A 24861-nucleotide genomic window follows, 5' to 3' on the forward strand; every position below is an offset into this window, starting at 1 on the left:
TTTGAAAGTTTACTTAAAAACAAAGAAGCTCTTCAAGAAACAGTAATAACTGAGGATCTTAAAGTACCCAGAAGCGTAAGGAACACTACACTTAATGAGGATGTTTTCTAGGTTCAGCTGCAGAACTCCCTGAAGATTCTAAAGGCAATTTCTTCAGCAATCACTGTATCTGAATCAGACAGTGCACTTTTGTCAGACATTCCTTACCATATGGCCCAGATAAAATCAACTGTTTTTGAGAATCTAAGTGGATCTCCGCTTACAAGTACAGAAGAAAAAAAAAAAGTGAAGGACTTTATTAACAGGCGGGAAGAATTTTGTTGCCAGTTACTTCATGCTGCTGGAAATCGCTTGGATCCAAGATTCAAAGCCAGAAATGCTAGTGATGATAGCACTGCTACTGCGTTTGACTGGATTACAAAACAAGCAACACACTTAAGACTTGATGTTGGAAAGGTACTTTCAAATGTTGCAGAATACATAATATCTTCAGGTATTTGGTCCAGGAATGCAGTCTGGGACTCTGCCAAGCATACCCCTCCTGCAACATGGTGGCAAGGCCTTTGCACAATACAGCCTATGACTCTTCTTGCTTCTGGCCTGCTTCAGATTTCTCCATCTTCTGCAGCATGTGAAATAAACTGGTCTATGTTTGGAAATATTCACACCAAATCAAGAAATAAACTAACATTTGAAAGAGTAGAGAAGCTTGTCTCAATCCAAACAAACCTTCAGTTTTCAGGAGTCCATGAAGATGATAAAAATGAAGGATCAGAAGCAGCAAAAGAAGCAGAAACTGCTGATAGTGATAGCTCAGAAAATGAGACTGATTAGACAAAGTTTCATGTAGCAAAATTTGTTTTCAATGAGTCTTGGGTTTTTTTTCTCCCTTCTTTCTCAGCTCTTTTTCTAAAAATGTATGCTTTCTGTATCTGCTTAACACTGTGGAGAAGACTTAATCCAGAGTACCTAATAACTTTCTTTGTTTTACTATAATGTTGATGGTTTCTTCTATTTTCAACTTTAATTTTTGCCTACTTCTCATAAACTGGCAAAAATTAAGAGATGCTAGGTTCCTTAGAGTTCAGCACCTTGCAGCTCCATATGTAACAAAAATTAAAAACATTTTAAAGTAAATTCAATTAGTAAATTTGTAATTATTGTCTGAATAAATTATACTTTTAAATTTAATAAATATACCAAACATGATAATTTTATGAGCAAACCAAGTTATAGATAATATATTTTTTGTTCTTAAAGTAGCAAAGCCAATTTAGATCTGTAAAGGGTGCTAAGAAAATACATATTGCATGTATTTCAATTTTTCCCAAAATTTCCGTTTTGTACCAAAAAACCCCATTTTTTCCCATGGCTTCAAAATTTCTGGAAATTTTACATCTCTACCCCTAGGCCACAAGGCACAGGCATGAACCCTTTAATAACCTGCCCCATCACGCTCAACCAATCAGTGGGGGTTTCAGGGGCATCAGACCTGACTGAGAACAGTGCCGAATCAATCTAGTCAAGGACCACACACAAACTCTTCAAAAAAAAAAAAAATAAAATAAAATAAAAAAAAAAAATGGCATTTTAACAAATTATAGATAAAAATAAAAATCATATACTAGAAAACAAATATATATTAAAAATACTTTAATTTTACTTCCAAATATATTTTTTGTCCCGAATTATGTTTGAGTAGTGTATACAGAGGGAATTGCATAATAGCTCAAAATAAAGGTTACCCATGGCTATGCAGCCTGGGTGTGGGGAAAGCAGAGCTTCCTAGCCCATCAATGCTTGCTTCCCTGTCCAGCTGTGGCCTGAACAATAATCCTGAACAATTAGACCCTGGGGTGGCTGAAGCAGGACCCTCTCCCCCCACCCCTCCCCCTCACTACAAGCTGCCCATGGCTGTCTAGCTCCCCAACCGGCCCCTCTTACATTTACCTGCAGGGAGCTGCTGCCCAGTTATGTCCTGTGCGGTCACATAGATGCATAGGGCCAGGCCAGGTCAGGCCAGCAGCCCTGCACCATGCCTCTGCGGGCAGGTGACAGCACTGGGAGGGGTGGCTACAGGGGGGCTAAGATGAATTTTGGGGTGGCCATAGCCCCCAAGGTCCCCCAGTGCCGCCACCTGCCTGCAGAGGCTCAGTGCAGTGCTCCTGGCCCACCTACCCCCTCCCAACCTGCCAGGCCCGAGCCCTGCCCGCCCCCCAGCCCCATTGGTGGAGGGGCCCCACTCCCGGCTCAGAGGGAAGCAAACGTGAAAGTCACAGTTTTAAACTTGGCACCATCTTTGTCTCCCTGTTGGGAGACAAAACCAGCACCAAATTTAAAACCACGGCCTTCACTTACCTGTTGATGAGGATCCTGGGGGCCCCGAATTGGTAGTAGCCCATCCATTAATCCAACTATGCGTGCCAGCTGCACGTGGTGGCACATAGCTGGGCCCAGCCAGGCCTGGATCACCCGTGGCTCCCGGCCCAAGGCGTAGGCACCAGCCCAGGTCTCTATACCAGCCACACGTGGCAGCACAAAATGGGCCCCAGCCCTGCCTGGGTCAGCCGCACTTTGACTCTCGCCAAGGGCAAAAGTCTTGCTGGGCAGAAATTTCCTCTCTCCAGCACCCCCAGCCTTGGGGCTGGGCAGTCGAGGCAGGCTGGAAAGTAGGAGTTGGCAGCCTAGTAACCAGAGCTGTGCCAGTGCCTCTGTGCCAGCTTTCAGTAGGGCAGTGGCAGGCTGGACAATTCTCCTCCAGGGGGGCACCCACAGACCAGACAGAATCACTTGATGGGCTAGATCTTGCCTGTGGGCTGTATTTTGCCCACCTGAGCCATGCCAGCAAAAGAAGGCTTCTGTTGACTTGTTTACTTTCTTTCCTTTGGGGAGGGGGCAGCAGAAAAAATCCTCCCCTGTTGCTAGGTGCATCTCCACTAGGGGGCAATGTCAATATAGCTATAGCACTGGAAGCTCCATAATACAGGCAAGCTACAGTACTCCACACTATGCTAAACAGAAATTCATGAGGAAGGCTGATTTTCAGGGAACTTGCTCCAAAAATCAAAATACAAACTTCTGCTTGAAATAGGGTGTGTGTAGGGCCACTAGCGTAAGAGAGAGAAAAAGGCCTTTTTATAGCAGAGCACTTTAAGAAAAAAAAAAAAAACCCTTAAAATGTAAAAACCTAAATAGAATCAGTGCCAGAGGCCCAGTTCTCACCAGATCTGCACTGTGCATGCACTGAGGAAGAAACTAAGTGTCAGTAAAACAGGGTCCAGTTTCAAGCTCAAACAGGTTATTTAAAATGAGTCACCAAACACCCCCTCCCCTCAACCCCAGAAAAAAAAGACTTGGGCAATTACAAAAGTCACTCTGACATTTTTCTTTAGCCCTTTGTGGAGTCTCTTGGCAATATTTCACAGCCACTTTCATCTGTCTTTGTGAAACTATGTATAGTTTCTATTTTCTGTTTACAGCAAACCATTCCATTTCTAAGAATGTAAAAATAGTAGAGGTTTTTACACAGAACTGTCTACCTCATGAGGATTCATTTCTGTTTCTTTAAGAGTATACACTCATCAACTGATGCTTCTGCTGGACACCATGCTCTAAATAAAGCAGCCTGTTCTGGCCGACACAAAGCTTCCTCTGGAAGTTCGGGTGGGTAAAACTCGAAAAGTCTGCCAAATTCAATGACCAGCAAATTATGAGCTGACTGAAAACAACCTACAAAAACTTCAATCCAGAGCAAACAAGATGAAAAAGCCACATTAAAGAAGGCTAGATTTCTCTGCAGGCATGAATATGCTCCTAGGGCCAAAGGAGGGAGGGATCGGCTATGAGAGCTTATTTGGCCATAGAAAGCCACTGCCTATTAATCAAAGCAGTTAAACTAATTTGACCTAGCACTTTATTAGCTACGTGGAAGTTCCTGCTTTCCCCAGAACTATTAGTTATACAGGTATGTCACTGTATTTGAAAGAGAAAGTCAGTGAGGCTTAATACTGGGAACAAGAGAGCGAATAGGTTCTATGCTGCAGCCCTTCTTTATGCGACAACTCTCATAAGTCAAACAAATTACTCCTGCCAAGTAAGGACTAGAAGTTCAGACTTATTAAAGGGGATAGTCCTAATTATTTTGAAGATTCTGACAAAGGACTCATTTACAAATGGCTAAATATTCAGATAAGTCAGAGAGCTGGACAGTAGGCTCCAAGACTGTGCTCTGGGTTCTTTCAAATCTTTAGAGCAATGACTGATCAGAGTGAGAAGAGAGTTTCATAGTGTTCCTGCAAAAAGAGCTGGCCTTATGTGCACTCTGTCTGAGTGAATGTTCCTTCCAAAGCAGAGTGAGAAATTAATCAACATCCTAAAGCAAAATTGCTGAGCTTCTATTAGGAGTTTGGTAAATCAGAGATGTAGTATACTTTAATACAGCTATTTTAGGAAGACAGAAACAGCATATACACTACTTTTCTGCTCAATATCAGATTCAGTGGGATCTGGGGGGAGGGTGGGGACCAGCCTGCCAGCCTGGGGCTGCTCTGACCAGGCTCAGTGTGCTGTACAGGGGCTGGCTGGGGCGTGAGGATGCTTCAGCATGGGGCTAGCCAGGAGCTAGCCCACACTGAAGCACCCTTGTGCCCCAGCCAGCTGAATTGGCATCTACATGTGCACTGCTGTGCACAAAAAAACTCCACAGCAGGGTAGTACTTATATTTACCTGCCTGCCCCCTTACTACCATAATAGTATTTACACTCACTACCTCTGTGAAGTTTATTAGTTTTGTGTGCCCTAATAGGAGCACACGTGTAGATGCCAAGACGTCTACTGCACAGTTAATTAGTCAACTGTACAGTAAACATCTTGTGTAGACGCACCCGCTACCCTCTGCTGGACTCTCTCCAATTTGCCCACATCCTTTCTGTAGTGGAAGGGGCCCAAAACTGGACACAGTACTCTAGATGTGGCCTCACCTGTGCTGAATAGAGGAGAATAAATCATCTCAATCTGCTGGCAATGTTTCTGCTAATGCAGCCCGGTACGTTGTTAGCCTTCTGCTCAACAGGGGCACACTATTGTCTCATATTCAGCTTATTGTCAGCTCACTGTAACTATAGTCAGATCACTATAATCCCCAGGTCCTTTTCTGCAGAGCTGCTGCTTAGCCAGTTGGTCCACATCTTGTACCAGTGCATGGGATTGTTCTGTCCTAAGTGCAGGACTTTGCACTTGTCCCTATTGAATCTCATGAGATTCCATTTGGCCTAATCCTCCAATTTGTCTAGGTCTCTCTGAAATCTAGCCTTATCTTCCAGCGTATCTACTACTCTCCCCAGCTTGGTATCATCAGGAAACTTGTTAAGGGTGCACTCCATCCCATCTCCCAGGTTACTGATGAAGATACTAATCATGACAGGCCCTAGAACTGATCCCTGGGGCACTCCACTTGATACTGGCTGCCAGTCAAACAGAGCCATTAACTACTACCCTTTAAGCCCAACAATCAAGCCAATTTTCTATCCACCTTACAGTCCATTCATCCAACCTGTACTTCCTTAGCTTGCTTGCAAGAACGTTGTGGGAGACTATCGAAAGTCTTGCTAAAGTCGAGATAGATCATGTCCACAGCTCTCCCAGCATCCACACAGCCAGTCAACTCATCATAGATGGCAATCAGGTTGGTCAGGCATGACTTGCCCTTTGTGAATCCTTGCTGACGGTTCCTAATCACCTTTTGCTCCTCCAAGTGCTTAGAAATGGATTCCTTGAGGACCTGCTCCATGATTTTTCCTAGGGACTGAGGTGAGGCTGACTAGTCTGTAGCTCCCTGGATCCTCCTCCTCCACTTTCTTAAAGATATTTGCCTTTTTCCAATCATCTGGGATCTCTCCTGATTGCCAAATGTTTCAAAGAAATGTCCAGTGGCTCTGCAATTGCATCAATCAACTCCCTTAGCACCCTTGGGTGCGTCACACCTGAACCCATGGACTTGTGCATGTCCAGCTTTTCTAAATAGTTCCTAACCTGTTTTTTCATCACTGCTGACTGCTCTCCTCCTCCCCAAACTGTGGTGTCAGGTAGCTGTCTGGGAGCTGACCTTCCCTGTGAAGACTGAGGTAAAAAAGGCATTAAGCACTTAAGCCTTTGCCACATCATCTCTCACTAGGTTGCCTCCCTCATTCAATAAGGGACACACACTTTCCTTGACCTTCCTCTTGTTACTGACATACTTGTAGAAACCCTTCTTGTTACCCTTCAAGTCTCTTGATAGCTGCAACTTACTTTTGCTCTGGCTCCGACAAGGCTCCAGCATGTGTTTGCTCTGGCCCCAACCTAGCCCAGTAACAGCTGGAGCCAGAACAAACATGTGCTCTGTGTCTCAGGTTGGAGCAGGATCAGAGCCCTGCTGCAACCAAAACAAGGGTAAGCAGCAGGGGTGGGGGAAAGGGGAGGCAGACACCAGGGGGTTCCAGCAGCAGAAAGCAAGGGGGCAATGGCAGGGGGCAACAGGCAGAGGTCAAGCTGCTTGACTGCCCCACCATCTGCCCCCTCACTGCCATCATCATCATCATAATAATGTATTATTACTATTATTCTAATTAACAGTTACCTAGTTATTCATGAAACCAGAGCTCATCATCAACACAACCTTAATGACAGAACACTGCAATTTTAAGCATCAGTACGAACATCTCAATAACATCCGTTTATAAGCCACCAGGGAAGCGCTTTCCCTTTGTGAGTCCAGGAAACCTAGACCACAAAAAAGCATGCACAATCATCAGTGACCTTTAGCCAGTGTTACACGGCATTGCAATGAAAACGATGAATATGGCAACTTGGCTGAGATGTAGGATGAGGCATATCACCTAAGCCCAACCCATGACTCAAAGCTACCTGGTTTTTTACTAGCTCCTGAAGGAAACAAAGCTGCAATTCAGACCTCACTTTTGTTGACAGCCATATAGAAGTTATGTGCAAAAAAGATGTGTTGAAGACCATTCCCCATACACAGCACAGACCAATCACTATCGATGTCACAGCAACCATAACTCCAAATATGATACCAGTGCACAGATGCTTCAATTTTAAGAGAGCAGACTGGAGAGGCTTTTCTGAAGACCTTGACAAAAAAGTGACACACAAACTAGTCTCAAATAACTACAACCTCTTCATGAATGCACTGCACAAAACTGAATCCAAGAGGTATATACCTCAAGGATGCAGAACTGAATATATACCAGATTTACTCCCATGCTAGCAGCTGAATACAAAAAAATACCAGTAAATGTTTCAAAGAGATCCTTTCTCAGAAGATAATACTGCAGCAGGGACAGCCCTGACTAACAAGCTCCAAGAAGAAAGGAGATGGAAATGGAAAGAATTAAATCAAAGGAAAAAAATGGCCCACACTAGCAGGAAAGCACAATTAATCATTTGCAAGCCAAGTAACGACCCAATGAAGGTACAGCAATGCCACAACATCACAGCTAGCCAGGTGGCTCAAAAGCTTCTACTCAATGGCAAAGCTTCAAACAAACAACATAAAATATGGATTAAATGGCAAACTGATCTAGAGGACAATCAGTTTATCATGCCATACACAATGGATGAACTTGACCCCTGAATAAGTCACTTGAAGAATGACAAAGCAGCTGGACTCGATTTATGCACGGAGCAAATCAAGCACTTACCCATAGCCAGGGGTATAATGCCTTTTAAGCAAGTGCTCATCAACTCTTAGAATACCTAAGCCACGGGGGGACAATTATTTTGGGCAGAGGGCCGCTTACTGAGTTTTGGCAAGTCATTTAGGGCCACGTGACAGGCAGCCCAAGGCAGATAAATATTCATTTTCTAAATTTTTTAGGGGCCCCATGGGCCAGATAGTATGGTATGGCAGGCCACATCCGGCCCCCGGGCCACATTTTGCCCACCCCTGACCTAAGCTATGGTGACAAGCCCATGTAATAGCTCTATTCAAGGCAGGGAAGGATGCCTCCAGTTCAGAGAACTTTTAGGGCAGTGTTATTCCTGTCCCATTTTTATCAGCTTTATGAACGCCTTATCTCAATTGCCTTTCACCTCATATTGAACAACATCTAATACCAGAACAAGTCCTGTACTGACCAAATACTAAACATCACCCAGCATATAGAAGATGGATTCAAGAAAGGGTTGATAACAGGTGCTGTGTTTGTAGACCTATCAGCAGCATATGACAGTCAACCATTGAAACCTGCTTGCCAAAGTCTATGATATGATGCACGACTACCACCTAGCGCAGCTCATCCAATCTCTTTTGGAAAATAGACATTTTTACCTAGAACTGTGCATTAAACAGAGCCGCTGGAGACAACAATAAAATGGCCTTCCACAGGGTAGTATGCTAGCACCGATCCTTTTTAAACAGTGACCAATGACTAACCCATACAGAGTAATATGAGAAGCTTCATATACACTGCTGATTTATGCGTCATGTCACAAGAGAAGGACTTTGCTATTGTTGCAAACAAACTAACATATACACTGAGCAACCTCTCAGATTCCTACAGTAAGAACCAGCTTTACACCAACCCAACCAAGACACAGGTCACAGCTTTTCACCTACACCATAGAGAAGCCAAGTGGAAATTAAACATCACCTGGGATGGAACCCCACTGACTAATCACCCAAACCCTGTGTACTTGATTACACTATACTGAACACTTACCTTCAAAGTACATGTAGAGAAGACAAAAGGGAAAGTCAGTGTCCACAACAACATACTTCAAAAATTGGTCACCTCAAAGTGAGGAGCAAAACCAGCTACATTATGAAGCACTGCTATTTCTTTGTGTTACTCCACTGCAGAGCATGGATGTCCAGCATGCAATGATCAGTTCATGCCAAGAAACTAGACCCAGTTCTAAACAACAGCTGTCATGAAACAACAGGATATCTAAAACCAACACTGAAAGATAGCTTGATTTACTGGCTTGCATTGGACCACCTGATTTTAGAAGAAAGGTAGCGAGCCAAAAGGAAAGATCAAGGCAGATGGAAGACCCCAGGCATCTGCTCTATGGGCACACAGATGTAACTAAATGGCCTAAAATGCAAAAGAGTTTTGTGACCAGTGTTGTGCCCTTGGATACAACAGCTGACAGGGCTTGACTGAGGTTATGGAAGGAAAGATTACATGCAATCAGGTTCTTTGAAATGGACCTAGAACCCCAAGAGGACCTTCCCAGAGGGGCTCATCTAGACTCGCCAAAATGGCAATGCCTGAATCATCTCCACACACGAACTGGAAGATCAAAAACAAACATGATCAAATGGGGTTACTCTAGTGACACAAGTACATACAAGTGTGGTAAAGTGCAGACTGGAGGCACCTGCTCGTCTGCTGACTCCTTGGTGAGACCTGCATGAAGGAGGATCTCACTGCAGCAATGGAAAAAGCCATCACTTGTGCACAGTTCTGGGAAAACATCTAGTTCAGGGTTGTCCAACCTGCAGCTCCGGAGCCACATGCAGCTGTTTAGAAGTTAATATGCGTCTCCTTGAATCTTTGCACAAGCACATGGTGACCAGCTTCTATTTGGTTTTAATACAGTGATCACAATGATCACTGTATTAAAACATTCCTAAATCTTTTTAAGACCTAATCCTACAGATACTTGCATACTGTGGATAGTACCACTGAAGCCAATGGAAGTATGTACAATGTACGCATGTGTACATTTCTGGAAGACCACGGATTAATAAAGATGCTGATTAGGCAAGAAGATAATTTACGAAGTAAAGGCATCAGACCACCAACATCAAGGGGTAAATTTTCAAAAGGCTTTCCTCAGCCTCTGGTTATGTTCACACAAAACAACACCCAAGTTTATACATGCCTGTTCTGGGCATTTCTGCAAGCATATTCAATAGTCTAAAAGCTCGGGTCCACCCAGTTCTCAGACTACTTTAACAATTGTACTTGTAAAGTGTACAGAAACTTCCAGTGTGCATATATGCAACCTGAAGGTTGCTCTATATACTTATTCCTAAAGGTGTTTTTGTGCTTGCTGAAGTAAACACACGAGACTGATGAAGAGAAAAATCCAGTTTGCACCCAGAAGAATAGCGGAGATGACCCAGGATTTCTTTCCAGCCTCATTTTCAAAAATTCTCTAGTGCTAAAAACAGAATTACTTTGCTAAAGAAAGAATAATAATCAGCTCCCATCAACATGTAATTCTACAGAGAATAGCACAGTGTGATAAATATTAGTTCAGGATATGTTGTTAAGGTCTTGCAGTGGAAATAGTTTATCAGTTGGGTACTCAGACTTAGCAGTATCTTTCCCAAGCTCACTTTTACTACGTCTAGAAATTTGATTATTTTTTTCTGGATATATTTTGGCTGAAATAATTTCTCCCATTATTTTATGACTGTGATTAAGACCCGTTCAGCTTGGCTGATGGTCTCCTCTGCTAAGTGACTACAGCTTAGTTAGGTCACTTTTAAGGTCAGATTAACCCCTCAAAGGCATATCTTATTTTAAGGGTCTGTTAAATTCTGCTCTGTATTGTATAGTTATTTTCATGAGATAATACTGTATTTACCTGAATCCAAGATAGCACTGAATTTGAGATGACATCCCAACAGTTAGTTTCTATACATGATAACTTTATAAATTTGTTATATTATTCCACATGTAAAATCAAATTATTAGAGTAATTTTAAATTCATCCCACTACTAGTGCAGTAGGGAAAGCAGTGGTGGGGGGGCATGTGGTAGGGCAGACAGTGGGGGAGGCAGTAAGAGGATAGGTAGTGGTCAGAGCAGTGGGGAACAAGCAACACAGAGAGGGCAGGCAGCTTCTGCCTGTTTCCTGTCCCCTCTCACCCACTTGCATCCCCTTGTGCCTGCCCCTACCCCCACCCCCACCCCAGCCTCAGGCCCCCACCACCCTTCTTTGTCTCTCTCCTCCTTGCAGCTTCTGCACCTTGGCTCGCTTACCCATGCACTGGCAGGCTCCAGCAGCCTGGGGTATAGAGCATGACCCCAGCCTAGCACCAGTGTGGAGCTGCTATTGGTTTGGGCTTTGGCCGTGCTCTGTGCTCCTTGATACAATGAGGACAAAGCTGGCCAGCACTGGAGCAAAGATAAGGGGGAGTGGAGAAGAGTGTGGGGTGCACAGAAGCTGTGGGAGGGGAGTGGGCAGGGACAGGGAGGTAGATGCCCAAGGCTTATGGGTGATGAGAGGCAGGAATCAGGTGGTGCAGAGCAGGAAGCAGCTGTGGCTCTGGCACTGACCCAGAGGTGCAGTTAGAGCTGGAGCCAGAGCAGCTACCTGCCCCCCTTCACCACCTTGCACTCAATTCCAAGAAGAGGGCTTCCTCCTGCCATGTTAAATGGGGGGAAACCCTCATCTTGGAATTAAGTAAATACAGTACTTCAAAAACACACAAACAGATTCATACAAATGCAACCAAGAGCAGAACTGAGCCCTTAATTGTCTTGCCTTCATTTAAAAATACACACATTAGGCATCTATATCAGGCACAGCATCTTCAAGTTACTGAGGATGAGGATGCATCTGAAAACAATAGTGAATGCATTGCCAGGGGTTTTGATTTCATCTACTCACATGCATTCAATTTTAAGTATACACATGAGATTAATTTTACATTTCTTTTCCTTTAGCCATTCCAATCATTAGCTGTGTGGCTGCAACAGCGGAAAGAAGTATAATTGATAATTATGCTAAAAGAATCTTCCATTAAGATATGGTTTGGTAAGATGTGTTTTTCATCTTTAAATCATTTTAATTTTATCTATACACTGTGAAACTATACATATTAAGTAATTTTCAACAGCTCTCAAAAAGCAAGCATGATCTCCTTCATACAGGTACTAAAACTTAAGCAGAGAAGCAACCCAAAGCTAAAGAGAAAGGTATCATGAAATGTAAAATTTTGAATGTGAAGAGGTAGGTTCTGGTTCACAGAACAGTTCAGACCCCCTACTCCTATCTACTCAACTCCTTCACCTTCTGATGAATATTGGTCAAACAATCAGCCACAGCTATTAAGTTTATTACATGCAATCCCTATGAAAGAGGCTGGTAAATTAGGAGGGCACAGGATATAAGATACTTCTGAAAAATGTCTGTGAAAGATTGGAGTTTATCATCAAGATTTTTTAAAGAGAACACCTTGATATTTTCAACAAATAAGATGTCACCCACAGTTAAAAACTGGGTCGGGGAAAAATGCAGGAAAGTAAATAAACTCCTTGAAGACAGCAGCCATGATGTAACATGTCAGAACATGACCTTTTTATTTAGTAATTTTAACCTTAATCCAAGTGATCAGCATTTTAGCATTATGCTAGCTGTAGCATATATCTAAAATGCCATGTTTCCAGTCCAGCTATTATTTTCAGTTTGCAATGCACTAATAATTCCTGTTAATCTTAGCAGAAGTTTTATGTATATGTCATGGAAAGAACAGACTCCCCTGAGTGTTTAAGTTTGAGGGAGCTTGTTTTCTACTTACTCTAAGCATGTGTCAAATTAAGTTATATTCATGTATATATGTTGTATATTTATGAGAACCCTGATAACTGAACTAGCATGTTTAATGCATGAGCTGTATAAGGAATTTACTGCAGGAAGTTTACATTGTTCTCAGCAAGTAAGGAATGTGAAACTTAGGAACACCCGTTGTAGGACAAATTAAAAAAAAACAACAACAAAAAACAAACAGCCCCCCCCAACACAGCTCTAGTTTGAAGAATTAAGTCTTATATTCCAAATCATCAGAACTTTAACAGATCACCAAATGCAAGGAAGATCTGTTTGAAACGCATCTTAAACACTGCAGCTAATCATCAATATATTTACAAAGAAAAAGACTCTTCTATTTCAGAAACTTAAGGAAGTATTTTATAGTAAACATACAAATCCCAGCCTCTGCTATCAGCATTTGCAGGCATCAGGAAATACCCTAAATGGTGAAGCAATTTAACTTAACACAAAGTGATGGGTGCATTCGACTTTTAAGTCAAAAGGCCAGTTAGACTTGATTTTTACAATGATAGACGAGATAACATTTGCTCTGCTTTGTTTTCAGGCTCTTATCCAATAAGTCAAATCTGATCTTTGAATTGTATACTCTCTTCTGGTCTTTGCTGCTGCCAGCAAGCATTTCTCCAGCTTCCTGTTCATTTCAGAGTAGTCATCTCCCAAGGCCCCTGACAGATTTTACACTTGAGATGCAATTAATCTATTAATTATTCCTTAAATAATAATCTGGTCCATGTTCAGGTAATTAATGCTGCAACAAAACATAAAACCAGCTGCAAAATTATTCCATGAAGTGTGTGTAATAATTTTGCACTGGATTGCATCATACTTTAACTTGGTGTGGACCCTGCCACATGTTCATGCAGCTTGATGTTGGCTGCATGGCTGGATTTAGTCAACATCTCTCCTGGCTCCAGGATGACATTAGAGTCAAATGGCCCCTGTGCAGACTCAGGTTTGAGATTGACAATAGGAGTCTCCAGTGCAGTTCTGGGACCGAGACCAACAATCAACTGATTGTTGGTATGGCTGGGGGAAGGAGGGAAGCCCAAGGGCTTCCCACTGCTGAGACTTAAGACCTTGCACCAAACAGCTCTGGCCAAACTGCCTTGTGTGGGGAAGCAGAACCCCAACCCAGGGTTTAAAGTCCCTAGCAGAAAAAGTCTCTGCTCCCTCACAGCAGGGAAGCGTCTGCTACCCTGTGCCAAGCAGCTCAGCTACAGCTGTCCAGCACAGGGTCTCGACAGTCTGCTGTCAGACCCAGTCCCTGGAGAGCCCTGGGCCACAAACAGGACATGGCACTATGTGGCAGGACTGGCAATCAGTTGATTGTCAGCCCCACATACAGGCACCTGGTTTTCAATTTGCCAGCGCAGGGGGAACCAGGCCCTCCCTGCACTAGCAAGCTGTAAGAGTACTATTTGGATCTGATCCCAGATTCCAAAACTGCGCTTCCTGTCATGCATGTACAACATGGCAAGAGGCACGAGAAGACTATAACTTTAGGAAGGTTTGGAGATAAATTAGGAGGTTGGGAAGGAAGTTATGGGCATTAGATTACAGATTAAAAACAGTGTTTGCCACAGAACATTTGTGTTATGTCATAATGTTCTGAAGAACAAGGTAGGATTTGGACAAATTATTTTGCTAACTTAAGCATGTGTGGTGGGACACACACAGCTTCTTTCTGCTGAAGACTGAGTATTTTGCTCTGATCTTGTTTAATTTTGTACAGATTATGAGAAAACAGGAGGCCCAGTTCTGCACCCATCTTCCATGATTTTGTCTAGATTACAAGAACATCCTGTGGCCTTTCACGCAGGAGACTTCCAGTGAAGTCCACAACAACTGCAGAAATCAGGATCATGGAAAAGCAGACTTAGTTTCAAATTATAACATGGGTTTCATGCCCAGAAAATAGAATTCTAATATAATAAAGGGTTAAGTCTGTCTGTCTCTGTCCTTAATGCTCTTGGAGCACTCTGATTGGTTACTGAAACAACCAATCAGAATTCTCCAAGAGTGTTCTGGACAGGTGGTGGTGCACAGCCATGACAGCAGGGATGGAGGGGGGGGGGGGGGGCAAAGCCGATGCTGTTGGCTTCGCCTCCCCCCTCCAGCCCTGCTCCCAGAAGGCGGCAGCAGTGCGGGGTGCTGGCCAAAAGGGATGGAGGGGCAAGCTTCCCCCACAACTCCTGGGAGGTAACAGCAGCATGGCGGGGTGGATGGTGGCATTCCATCCCTGCCCATTCCTGACAGGCAATTGACTAGTGCACCTTTATCTTCCTAAGCATTTATACTGCACTCAGAGTGCTAGCTAAATGTTTCACAAATTCTCTGAATGAAATACTAGAAAAAAGTCTCTACTTTTCTTGTCCAGCCCTGATAGGGCTTGTACAAATTTGTGTATGCATTGAGGTAGTGACTAGTGAAAAGCGGGTCTGGCATTTCTGGCTGAGGGCAGGCACTGAGGCTGAATTCTGAAAAAGAGAATGAATAATCTTTTTCATTATGATCAGGACTATAAATGTTTACATTCACAACAGTTGAAGTTTTAGGTGGTATATACAATATACTGGACCACTCACCAGGCTCAACTACACTCCCATTAAAATCAGTGGCAAGATTTCTGAATGTCAGTGATAACCCCTTTTATTTAAAATATACAAGGAAACAGTGCTTTTTAAAGTTCTTTTAAAACAGAGGTTCCCAACCACTGGACTACAGGCCAGTACCAAGCCATGGTGGGTTGGCTGCTGGGCTGTGGCATGAGCCCCCCACTCAGACCCCTGTCTGTCCATCAGAGCTAGCAACTTCCAGGGTTAAAGTTGAACTTCCAGGATTAAAGCTGCCTGGTGGGGCAGCCTCAAGAGGGAGGCAGCCAGCTCCGCATGCCCCATCCCGCTCCCACCAGGCCATGGTATAAAAAGGGTTGGGAACCACTGTTTTAAAACACTGATTTAAAACCCTAGGCGTAGGGTTTTTTTTTTCTAATGCTACAAATTCAGCATATTATATAACTGCAGCATGCGTTCATATGCAATAGTGAGTGGGTTGGGGGTTTTTTTTGCATAATATTGTAAGTATAAGAGCTAAGAACCTGAGCTGTCATGACATGAAACATTTTCCTTTCATTTCAGCACTCCACTTTGATCTGTTTTCAGAGTAAACAGCAGTATTGCACAGTTAACATTAAGAATTTTCTTCCAAAGCTGCTGCCTTCATAGCAGCTAAAATTAAATTTCTCCCCGATCCCTCTGAATGAAGCCTACATAAATGAGTAATTACACTGTGTTTAAGAACTACTGTAGTCAGCAACACTTGCGCTCTGAACTACAGCCCCCATCAGTTAAGAATTAAAGATGTATTATAGGGCAAAAGAATTTGAACTTAAATATTTGTTTACAGCGGCCTTGGCAAAGATCCCAAAGTATTCATGATAATTTACAACACATTTAGCTAAATGATCTGGCTTTGAAGACAGCTGGTTCTGTGAACTCCTTTTCTAGAAGAAAATCTGTTTCTTATTCACCACTCTGGGGTTTTTTTTATTAATTAAAGTATGTGGTGGTAAAAGGTGATGAATGGAATGAGTACTCTGAACTCCTAAAGAGATTCTATTTCTTCAACAAGCAAAGCATAGGTGCAAAGCAACAATGCAAATTCCATGAAATTACCTGTAGCATTTTTGTCTTATTTTGAAAACTCTTTTTTCAGCAAATTATTATTTAAAAAGAACATTTACAACCATTTTTATAATTAACACCTTATTCAAAAAGTGAACAATCTCCTTTTTACCTCTCTTTCACGATAGCCAAGATCTTCTTCAGGGTTTCGGAGATTGAGGATATGCACCTCCTGGGGCAGACCTGTCGTGCCTCTGCTTGCACAGCCAGATAGGACAGTAAAGCTTTCCAGCAGGGCGTGAACCGGGTGGGAACTATTAACAGGTGATAGGGTACATTCATTCCTTGGCACAGGACCTGCAAATGAAGTCACAAATTTGCACCATTCAGAGAAATGGGGCTACTGGGTAAATTACACACCTTCTAAACATTAATGATTCTTTTGATTATATAACTCATTGGAACACTAACAGAAGTTTCAGATTCATTATTTGCATCACCTGATAGAAAAAATTTCATCATCATAAATAATTTGTTTAACTTCCTTTACTTATTTTTTAATACTTTTATGCACTGTATCTTTCATTCATCTCACTCTCTAACCATCTTCATTTGAAATAGGTTGTACTTTTCCTTTCCAAAATTAGTGGAATGTAGTCTCTTCCTAAAGAAGGAAATTAAAAATGAGAAAGAATAGAATAGAAATGAGAAAGGGGAGAGAGAGGGTAGAGGGAGGAGAATTGTCTTGTCTTTTATGTAGGTGTCACGGCGGGGTCCTCTAGGAGGGCCGTGATCTCCTCGAAGTCCCTCGCTCCGTGTCAAGGCCGGCCCAAGGCACCCTCTTATTCTCACCCGGCACATCTTGCTGGTAAATATAATAGGGAGGCTGCCTTACTGCTCCTTGGGCACGGCTACTCGGGACCTCTGTCCCCACGGTTCTCCTGGACTCCTTTGATCTCCCGGTACGATGGGTGCTTCCCAGGCACCCTAGCCTTATGGGCTGCACGTGGCTCCTACCAACCCCTAATACCACGCCCCAAGCCTCGCAGATGTACCAGATGTTGGACTGTCAACATAACATGCCCGTTCTCCCGGGCCTCCTCTGTAGTCTCGCCCAATCCTGGGCCTCCCCTATAGTCTAGCCCACTCTGGGCTCTCTCTAATACCCAGCTCCTCACTGGGACTCTCGTCTAGCCCACTCTGGGCCTTCTCTAAAAGTGCGGTCCCGCTCAGGGACCCTCTAGCGGGTCTCCGGCCCTTTAGGCCAACCGCACGGCTACCCTCTCTGATCCTGGCTCACCGCACTGCTACCCCTTTCTCCGGGGACAACCGCAGCACCCTGCCTCTGCTTGAGGGCTGTTGCTGCACTAGCCCACGGCCGTGCTCGCTACGCCTGTCTCGGGCTTCTCAATATGGCGCTCCCCCTCTTCGGGGCTCGCCGTGCCCACCTTGGGCTTCTCAATAGTCCCCCCCCTTTCTCGGGGACTCGTTGGGCTCACGCTGGGCTTCTCTAAAGTGCGCTCCCCCTTCCTGGGGCTCGCCACATCTACGCTAGGGCTTCCTAGCAGTGCCCCCTTCTGGGGCTCGTCATGCCCACACTGGGGCCTCACAAAGCCGTCCCTCTCCGGGGCTGGGGTCTACGTACCCCACACACAACCCGGGGTCTCTGTTCCCCACCCGCAACCCACTGGTTGTGCTCCTCGCCTCCAGTTACGCCTTCACTGGCACGCAAGCTGCGCCTTCACTGGCACTGGGGTCCCCATACCACTGGGGTTCCCCCTTAGAGTACTGTGCCCTCATTCAGGCGCTGGGGCCCCACCCCTCTGGGGTCCCTACGAGGCCTCCTCCAACCCCTACAGCCTCACCCAAACCTCCAGTTTAATATCAAAGCCGAACATAAACTAGAGCCTCCTGGCTGTAACTCAAACATAAAGCCCCCTGGCTAAACCATAGTGCCCAATCCTCTCAGGGCTATCATGAGCTGCACTTGCAAGTCAGGCTTCTTCCCATATCTTGGCTGAGGGAGCTCCTGCCTCTCCAGCTGCTGGCAGGGAACTGCCAGCCTGGCCTCCACCCTGGGCTTTATAAGGGCCAGGCCCTGCCTCCTACAGGCAGCTGGCTCCCCTTAGCTGCTCCGGCAACCCGCAGCTGCACTCGTTACCCTGGCAACCTTCAGCTGGGCTCGTTATGTCATGCCAGGGCTCTCTCTCTCTCTCTCCCTGGCAGTTTCTCCTCTCTTGGAGCAGGAGCACCGAGGTGCCCTGCGACAGTAGGTTATTTGTCAATGTCAACAGTCGTTATTACAAAATCTGAAAAAAAGTCACAATGTAATATGTCAGTGTAATATATAAACATAGCTAGGGTGCACTGCCACAATGCAGAGACATTTACCATGTGATAAAATGAGTCCAAGTCTGAATTGCTGGGTCTATTTTGAGGTTGACAGCAATTATCTAAACTGATAAGAGTTAGCTGGCCCAAAACATAGTGCATGCCCTTTCAAATAATCACCACAGCATGATATAGTGCCATATGCCTATGCAGTATGCGAAACACCTTGCAGCGATATACCAAGATACCACAACAACCAGTAGCATAACTTATGGAGGACAAATGGGGCACTAGCCCCAGGCACTGACTTGCAGGGGGTGGGGGATAATAATGAAAAAGAGGATATAAACTTGAATTATGACTCCTCAGCTTAGCACAGATTTGTGATTAGAAGAAACTGCTTCCACTGAGGACATTTTAAAACAAAGCAAGCACAAAGTTCATCAGAAATATGTTAGAGGTCTTTTTCTAAAATCTGGAACACATCCAGTTAGTGTCACCAAAAAACACTGGGCCCAAGATGTGTAATCAGCAAGCATTACTTTTTAATCCATTATTTGTACTGACCTATACTTTGCTTAGTAGAAAGAAAGCTCATTCAAGATACAGCTACCAACTAGCCATTTGCAAGTTAGCCTGTTTTAAAACAGACTTTATCTGAAATCTGCTGAGAACAATGAGACTTCTGCAATACCTTAGGTCATGCAGGCTCTGTCCTGTGAAAAGGGGCTGGTTCCTGAAACCCACTTAGACATACTACACATCCTGCCAGCTCCCAGAAACCTTGTTAAAGAAACTACTCCAGGCATGAAATATACATGCCTGTGTATGCAACACAAAAGAGGAGCAAACAGCACACACTCAACAAGAGCATTTTGGCAGTAGCCCTGAACACAAATGGAGAAGGCTTCCTTTGAGTTCATTTATTTAGTGCCCAGTTTTATTTTCTTAAACAAAATATCTATACAGAATAAAAATCCAGCCTCTGAGCAGCAATACTTAGTTGGATTAAGAAATCTTAGTAAGAATGCTTCTTGTGTGATTGCTTAAAAAAAAGTAAATACCAGTAAATATCTGCATCTGTGTTCCTATTATTTGCATACCAGAACCTCACTCTGCTAGATGCTGCACAAACACAGAACTAGAAGCTTTTCCCCTCATTTAGCCCAACCAGATCTGTGTCAGTGTGGAGGCAAAAGGGATTATTATACAGTCAGTATAATAAATACTTCCAAATTATATGTAAGACACTTGGGCAATGGGAAGAACAGGCCAATGAATAGGGTAGATTCAGGGTCTGTTATACAGCTTCTTTTCCAACTGCATCCATTTAAGAATCTAAGAAAACACAGGGGAAAATATCAATATCTAAATGTTATGATGTTTGCTTTTGGTTTTCTTATCATAGAACAATTATAGCTCCCCATGACCCCTTCACTAACTAGGATGTGGGGACAGCTACCCCTGCAGCCACAGCTCCTGTCAGCAGGTCTCATCCTGTCTGGCAGGTGGGCACGATGGGTGTGTGATGGGGGGATGTGGGGTTTGAAGGAGAGGGGTGGGGTTGGGTGTGGGGGGGATGTGGGTGGGTGCGTGGGTGGGTGTAGAGGGATGTAGGGGATGAGGGGGAACTCTGTGAGGGGGCTGCCCAGAAGGGGTGGGTCCCCTACCCTCCCACAAGGCACAAGCCCCCCACACAGCACAAGGACTGCCTCTCCCCAACAGGGCCACAGCCCCGCCCCACAGGGCCCACAGCTCACCCCCCACAGCAACAGCAGCCGCCATTGGGCACTCAGAGCCTCACATGTGGCCAGAGAACCCTAGCAGTGTGGCACAGCCCCACCACCTCAGACCCAGCACTGCCTGTGTCGCCTGTCGCAGGACCAGCTCAACACAGCACAGCAGAAGCCCATGCACCCTGAGGCAGCCCCAGGCTGCTCACACTGTCACCTGGGGCCCCACACCACTCGCAGGGACTGGGTATCATGCCGGGCTGGGTCCTGCCTCTGGCAGCAGCACTGATAGACCCACAGTGTGTGCAGGAAGAAAGCGCATGGCGGGACCTGACCTGGCGTGGCCCACTAGCGTGCCTTTGCACAGGACAGAGAGACAGATCTCCAGGATGCACAGCTCCTATGCAAAGGCATGCTAGCTGCATTGCCTGGGCCAGGTTGGATCAGATCAGGTCAGGCACATTTTCCATGAGGCAAAGTGGGGATGCGTCATGGCCCATTATAGGCACGGCACCGTGACCATGCACTCTCATGGAAAACAAACCCGACCCAACCCTGACCTGACCCAAGCCACACAGCTAGCATGTCTTTGCACAGGAGCTGTGCATTTCACAGTCGCACTTCCCAGTCCTGTGCAAAGGCGCACTAGTGGCCTGCACTGGGCCAGGCCAGGTTGGGTCCCACCATGTGCTTTGTGGAGGGGCTCGAGTGGGGGCTGCCGCACACCTGCCCCCTCTCCAGTTGTCCCCCATGGCACCAGCAGCAACAGCCAACACGGCTGTGGCCCAGCTGTAGGCACAGCCAGTGGTAACGCAGTGCTGTGTGACCCGGGCTCTGTACATGCTGAACGGCCCCAGCCTGGCCCGCTAGCGCATGGCTTTCCCAGTCCTGTCCAAAGCCACGTGCTAGTGGGCCGGGCCAGGCCAGGCCTGTTCAACATGTACAGAGCCTGGGTCACACAGCGCCGCATCGCCACCAGTTGCGCCTGTAGCCGGGCCACAGCCACGCTGGCTGCTGCCACCAGCGCGGAGGCAGGTGTGTGGCATCCCCCACTCGAGCCCCTCCACAAACCCACCCATAGACCACACATCCCCCCGTCACTCCTTACACTCCCCACAACCCCCTGCCACTCCTCACCCCCCCTTGCCATGTCCCTATTTACCCATGACAGAGCTCAGGTCCCAATCCTTGCCACATTTCTGCTTGCCCCTGCACACTAAGGGTTCATTCCACATGTGCTGGGGCAGCAGGAGCACCAGAGACACTCTGGCCAGGAACCAGAGGATCTCTCTGGGGGACTGGCTCCCGGGTTACCTCAGGGCAGGCATGGTCAGGGACCATGCCCTGACTCCCTTCTCCCCCCGTGTTTTATTTTAATACCTGGATATCCAGGTATCAAGTTTTGATCCCATGCTGCAAATATGCAACACAGGAAACATATTTTTGTTCCTCGTGTGCCTCTTGCTGCATCTCAAGCTGCTTTGTCTGGACATGCCCCCTCTATTTTAAAAGACCTCTCATTATCCTGTAACTATCTATTAATGTTCATACCATGGTCACCACTCTAATATCTGAATACCTTCCCTTTGCTCAGTAACATTATTTATTCAGCAAAGTGCCACTGGCATGATAGATACTTTCTAAATCCAAGAATTCCTGCTCTGAGCAGCTCACAAACCAAGGGACTACAATTGTGCCTCCCACTTCCCCTTCCCTAGATTAGCTGTTCTTACTCTTGGCTCCCTCATGGACTTATTTACTATCTGACTGTCTTCCTTCCCTCCTATTTCCTCCCTCTGACTAGGTGGTTAATTTCCTTCCCCTATGGTCTTGTATTCCAATATGAGTCTGTGTCCCTAGGTCTACAAAACCAAATTAAAAACAAAAACAAACAAAAAAACCTCTTGTTGACACTACCAGTCTTGTAATGTATCATCCTAATACATCCTGCTCCTTTTGGAAAACTTTTAAACCACAGCTTCATCCAGCCTTGGCTTTACTGCCCTGTTGCTTTGCCATACATCGACTCTAGTCTAGATCTATATCCACCAGCCTTCACATTCTTACTTCACCTACCTCAACTACTCCAACACCATACCCAAATGAACATGATAAACTGGTAGTTCCATCCACCCAACTGACCAATTCTCTGACTGACTAAAGATAAAAGAATTCAACCTTCCCCTGCCTCCTTTTTCCATTATACTGGCCCTCAAAGAGAGAAAAATGACCATTTTACTGAGGTTTAACCTTCAGTTTAAATATGATAGCTTCAGAATACTGGAATCCATTTATCTTTTTATGGATGAAATGACTTCTTGAGATCTTTTCAAGCCCTGTTTTTCTGATTCTATGAATGTAGTCCTACCCCTATTGAAAATACACCAACACAAACACATGGCTGTATACAGCATCTTTATTTGGTTCGTGCTAAACTTTCCTGTCATTGGACATTATGTTTATTTTTTCAACTGTCATATTTAACAAATCCTGGCTTGTACTGTAATAAAATATTAACTGGCTAATGTTTGTAAATGAAAAACAGGTTAAGTGTTAGATGAATATATATTCTTATGTAGCAAAATATATGCTGGGATAGCAAATTGTTAGAGAATTGAATTAACAAGTTTTCCACTATCAATAAATATATTTTTAAAGTATGCTTAATACAAATCCAATCCTGTTTGATACTAGCATCTGGAACCTATTCAACAATTTAAGCATTCTGGTTTCCCATATCACCCATGCTACTAATGAGTAACGTATGTTCTACTGTAATAAAGTAGTAAATAAGCAGTGGGGGAGGGTGGAATATTATAACTCAAGCCCAACTCATAACCATGATGGAATTGATTTAAATAATATAGACTAATATATATCCACGGAGATTTCTGCACTGCTGCCAGCTGAAAAGTGTGACCAATTCCCACAGATTGTGTGAATCCATGCTGTGGGCCCCAGAGCATGTTAGCATTGTTCCACAGGAATCCCGAAAGACCATGTAAGAGCCTGTAACCTGCAGCAAGGGGATACAACACTTCTTAGGAGAAATCTGTTCTTTCCTCTAATTGATTTTTATAAAAGGGAAATGTTACAAATCTGGATAAACTTTTGCATAAAGGCAAAAGTTTAAAGAAGCCTGGATATAGCAGACTTCAGGAACACTAGGGATCTCTGTACTGTCAAGTTTGAAGTGATGTAAATTACTATCTACTAGTTGCACAGACTGTTTAGGATCTTACTGGAGTTCATCTCATCACTCTTAATACCTAAATAAAACACCTCATACAGTCACTGATAAAATCTATTCTAAAGGGGGTTAACTGTCCAAGCATGGTTTTCACTGTGCCCCAGTGACAGATCTGCACAAAGACAATGATGGGGAGGGAGCTATTTTGATATTAGGATGACAAATAGAACAAAAGGAAGATGATCTGGTTTCAGAAAGACCCTAATGTGATGTGACACCAAAGAGCTCAGAGATGCAAGGAGACAACCTTGAAAGGAGACTTCTCTTGAAGTCTCATGCAACACAACCTTAAAACACACTCAATAAAACCACTCTCTTTTAAGGATGTGTGATTGCACCAACATACTTTTGCATCTATATCACAGCTACTCCACATCTCATTGCTGATAGACTACCATCTAGAGCTAGCATCCAGCATTGCAGAGATGAGAACCTCTTTAACATCAACCAGTTATGTCCAAATCCAAGATAATCAAACACCTCCATTACTGATCTTCAGTATGTTGGCAATTGTGTTGTGTGTGCCCATTCAGCTGAAGAGCTCCAGGTTACTTTTTTGCATCTGTGAAGTATACGAAATACTTGGACTTGCTGCCAACTTCATGAAAACCAGGATACTATACCAACCCACTCCAAACCAGCTGCTTCTCTACATATTACAATTAGAGAGCAAGCCTTGGAAAACACTGAGTATTTTCCCTATGTAGGTAGCCACCTTTCCCAAAAAGTAAACATAGATGACAATATTCATCTCTGGATAAAGTCTGCCAGTGCAGTCCTTGGATGTCTCCAAAATCATGTATTTGATAATCATGACATCAAGACCCAGACCATATTTGTCATCTACTAGGCTGTCATCCCTACTCTGTTGCACAGATGTGAAACTTAGATGACATATTGAAAATATCTGAAAACTCTGGAACGTTACCAGATATGTTTTTGTAAAATCCTCCATTTCACTAGGAAGGCCATAAAAATGAATGCCAATGTTCTGGCTCTCAAGAACGCTGCTAACATCAAAACCATTCTTATAGGCACCAGCTCCACTGGACAGATCATGTCATAAGAATGCCTGACAACCAGATCCCAAAACAGGTCTTATAATCCCAACTTGTTGATGGTCACCACTGTAGAAGAAGGCAAAAGAGGAAAATATGTTGAAGGCCAATATGAAGAAATGCTATATTAACATCAATATCTGCAGGACTCATGCATTGTCTCCACTGGCATCCTGATGTATGACAAGCCATCAATCGTTTTGAGAGACCTAACCTCACTATGGAAATGGATTGATCAGAGAGACAAAGAAAGAGCTCTGACCCAATATCAACAAAATCTACTCCTTCTTCA

General features: G+C 44.4%; 1 protein-coding gene across 7 annotated transcripts in view; it reads right to left on the reverse strand.

Moving 5' to 3' along the window:
• The window catches only part of TGFBR3 (transforming growth factor beta receptor 3), a 192617-nt gene that overhangs the window by 93244 nt on the left and 74512 nt on the right, over nt 1–24861 (reverse strand). For all 7 annotated transcript variants that reach the window (XM_014599677.3, XM_019479036.2, XM_006275072.4 and 4 more), the window contains one exon: nt 16370–16554. In XM_014599677.3, the coding sequence (XP_014455163.1) occupies nt 16370–16554 (185 nt within the window). The remainder of the gene's footprint in view (nt 1–16369; nt 16555–24861) is intronic.

The sequence above is a fragment of the Alligator mississippiensis genome, chromosome 5, assembly GCF_030867095.1.
Source record: "Alligator mississippiensis isolate rAllMis1 chromosome 5, rAllMis1, whole genome shotgun sequence".
Classification (NCBI taxonomy): Eukaryota; Metazoa; Chordata; order Crocodylia; family Alligatoridae; genus Alligator; species Alligator mississippiensis.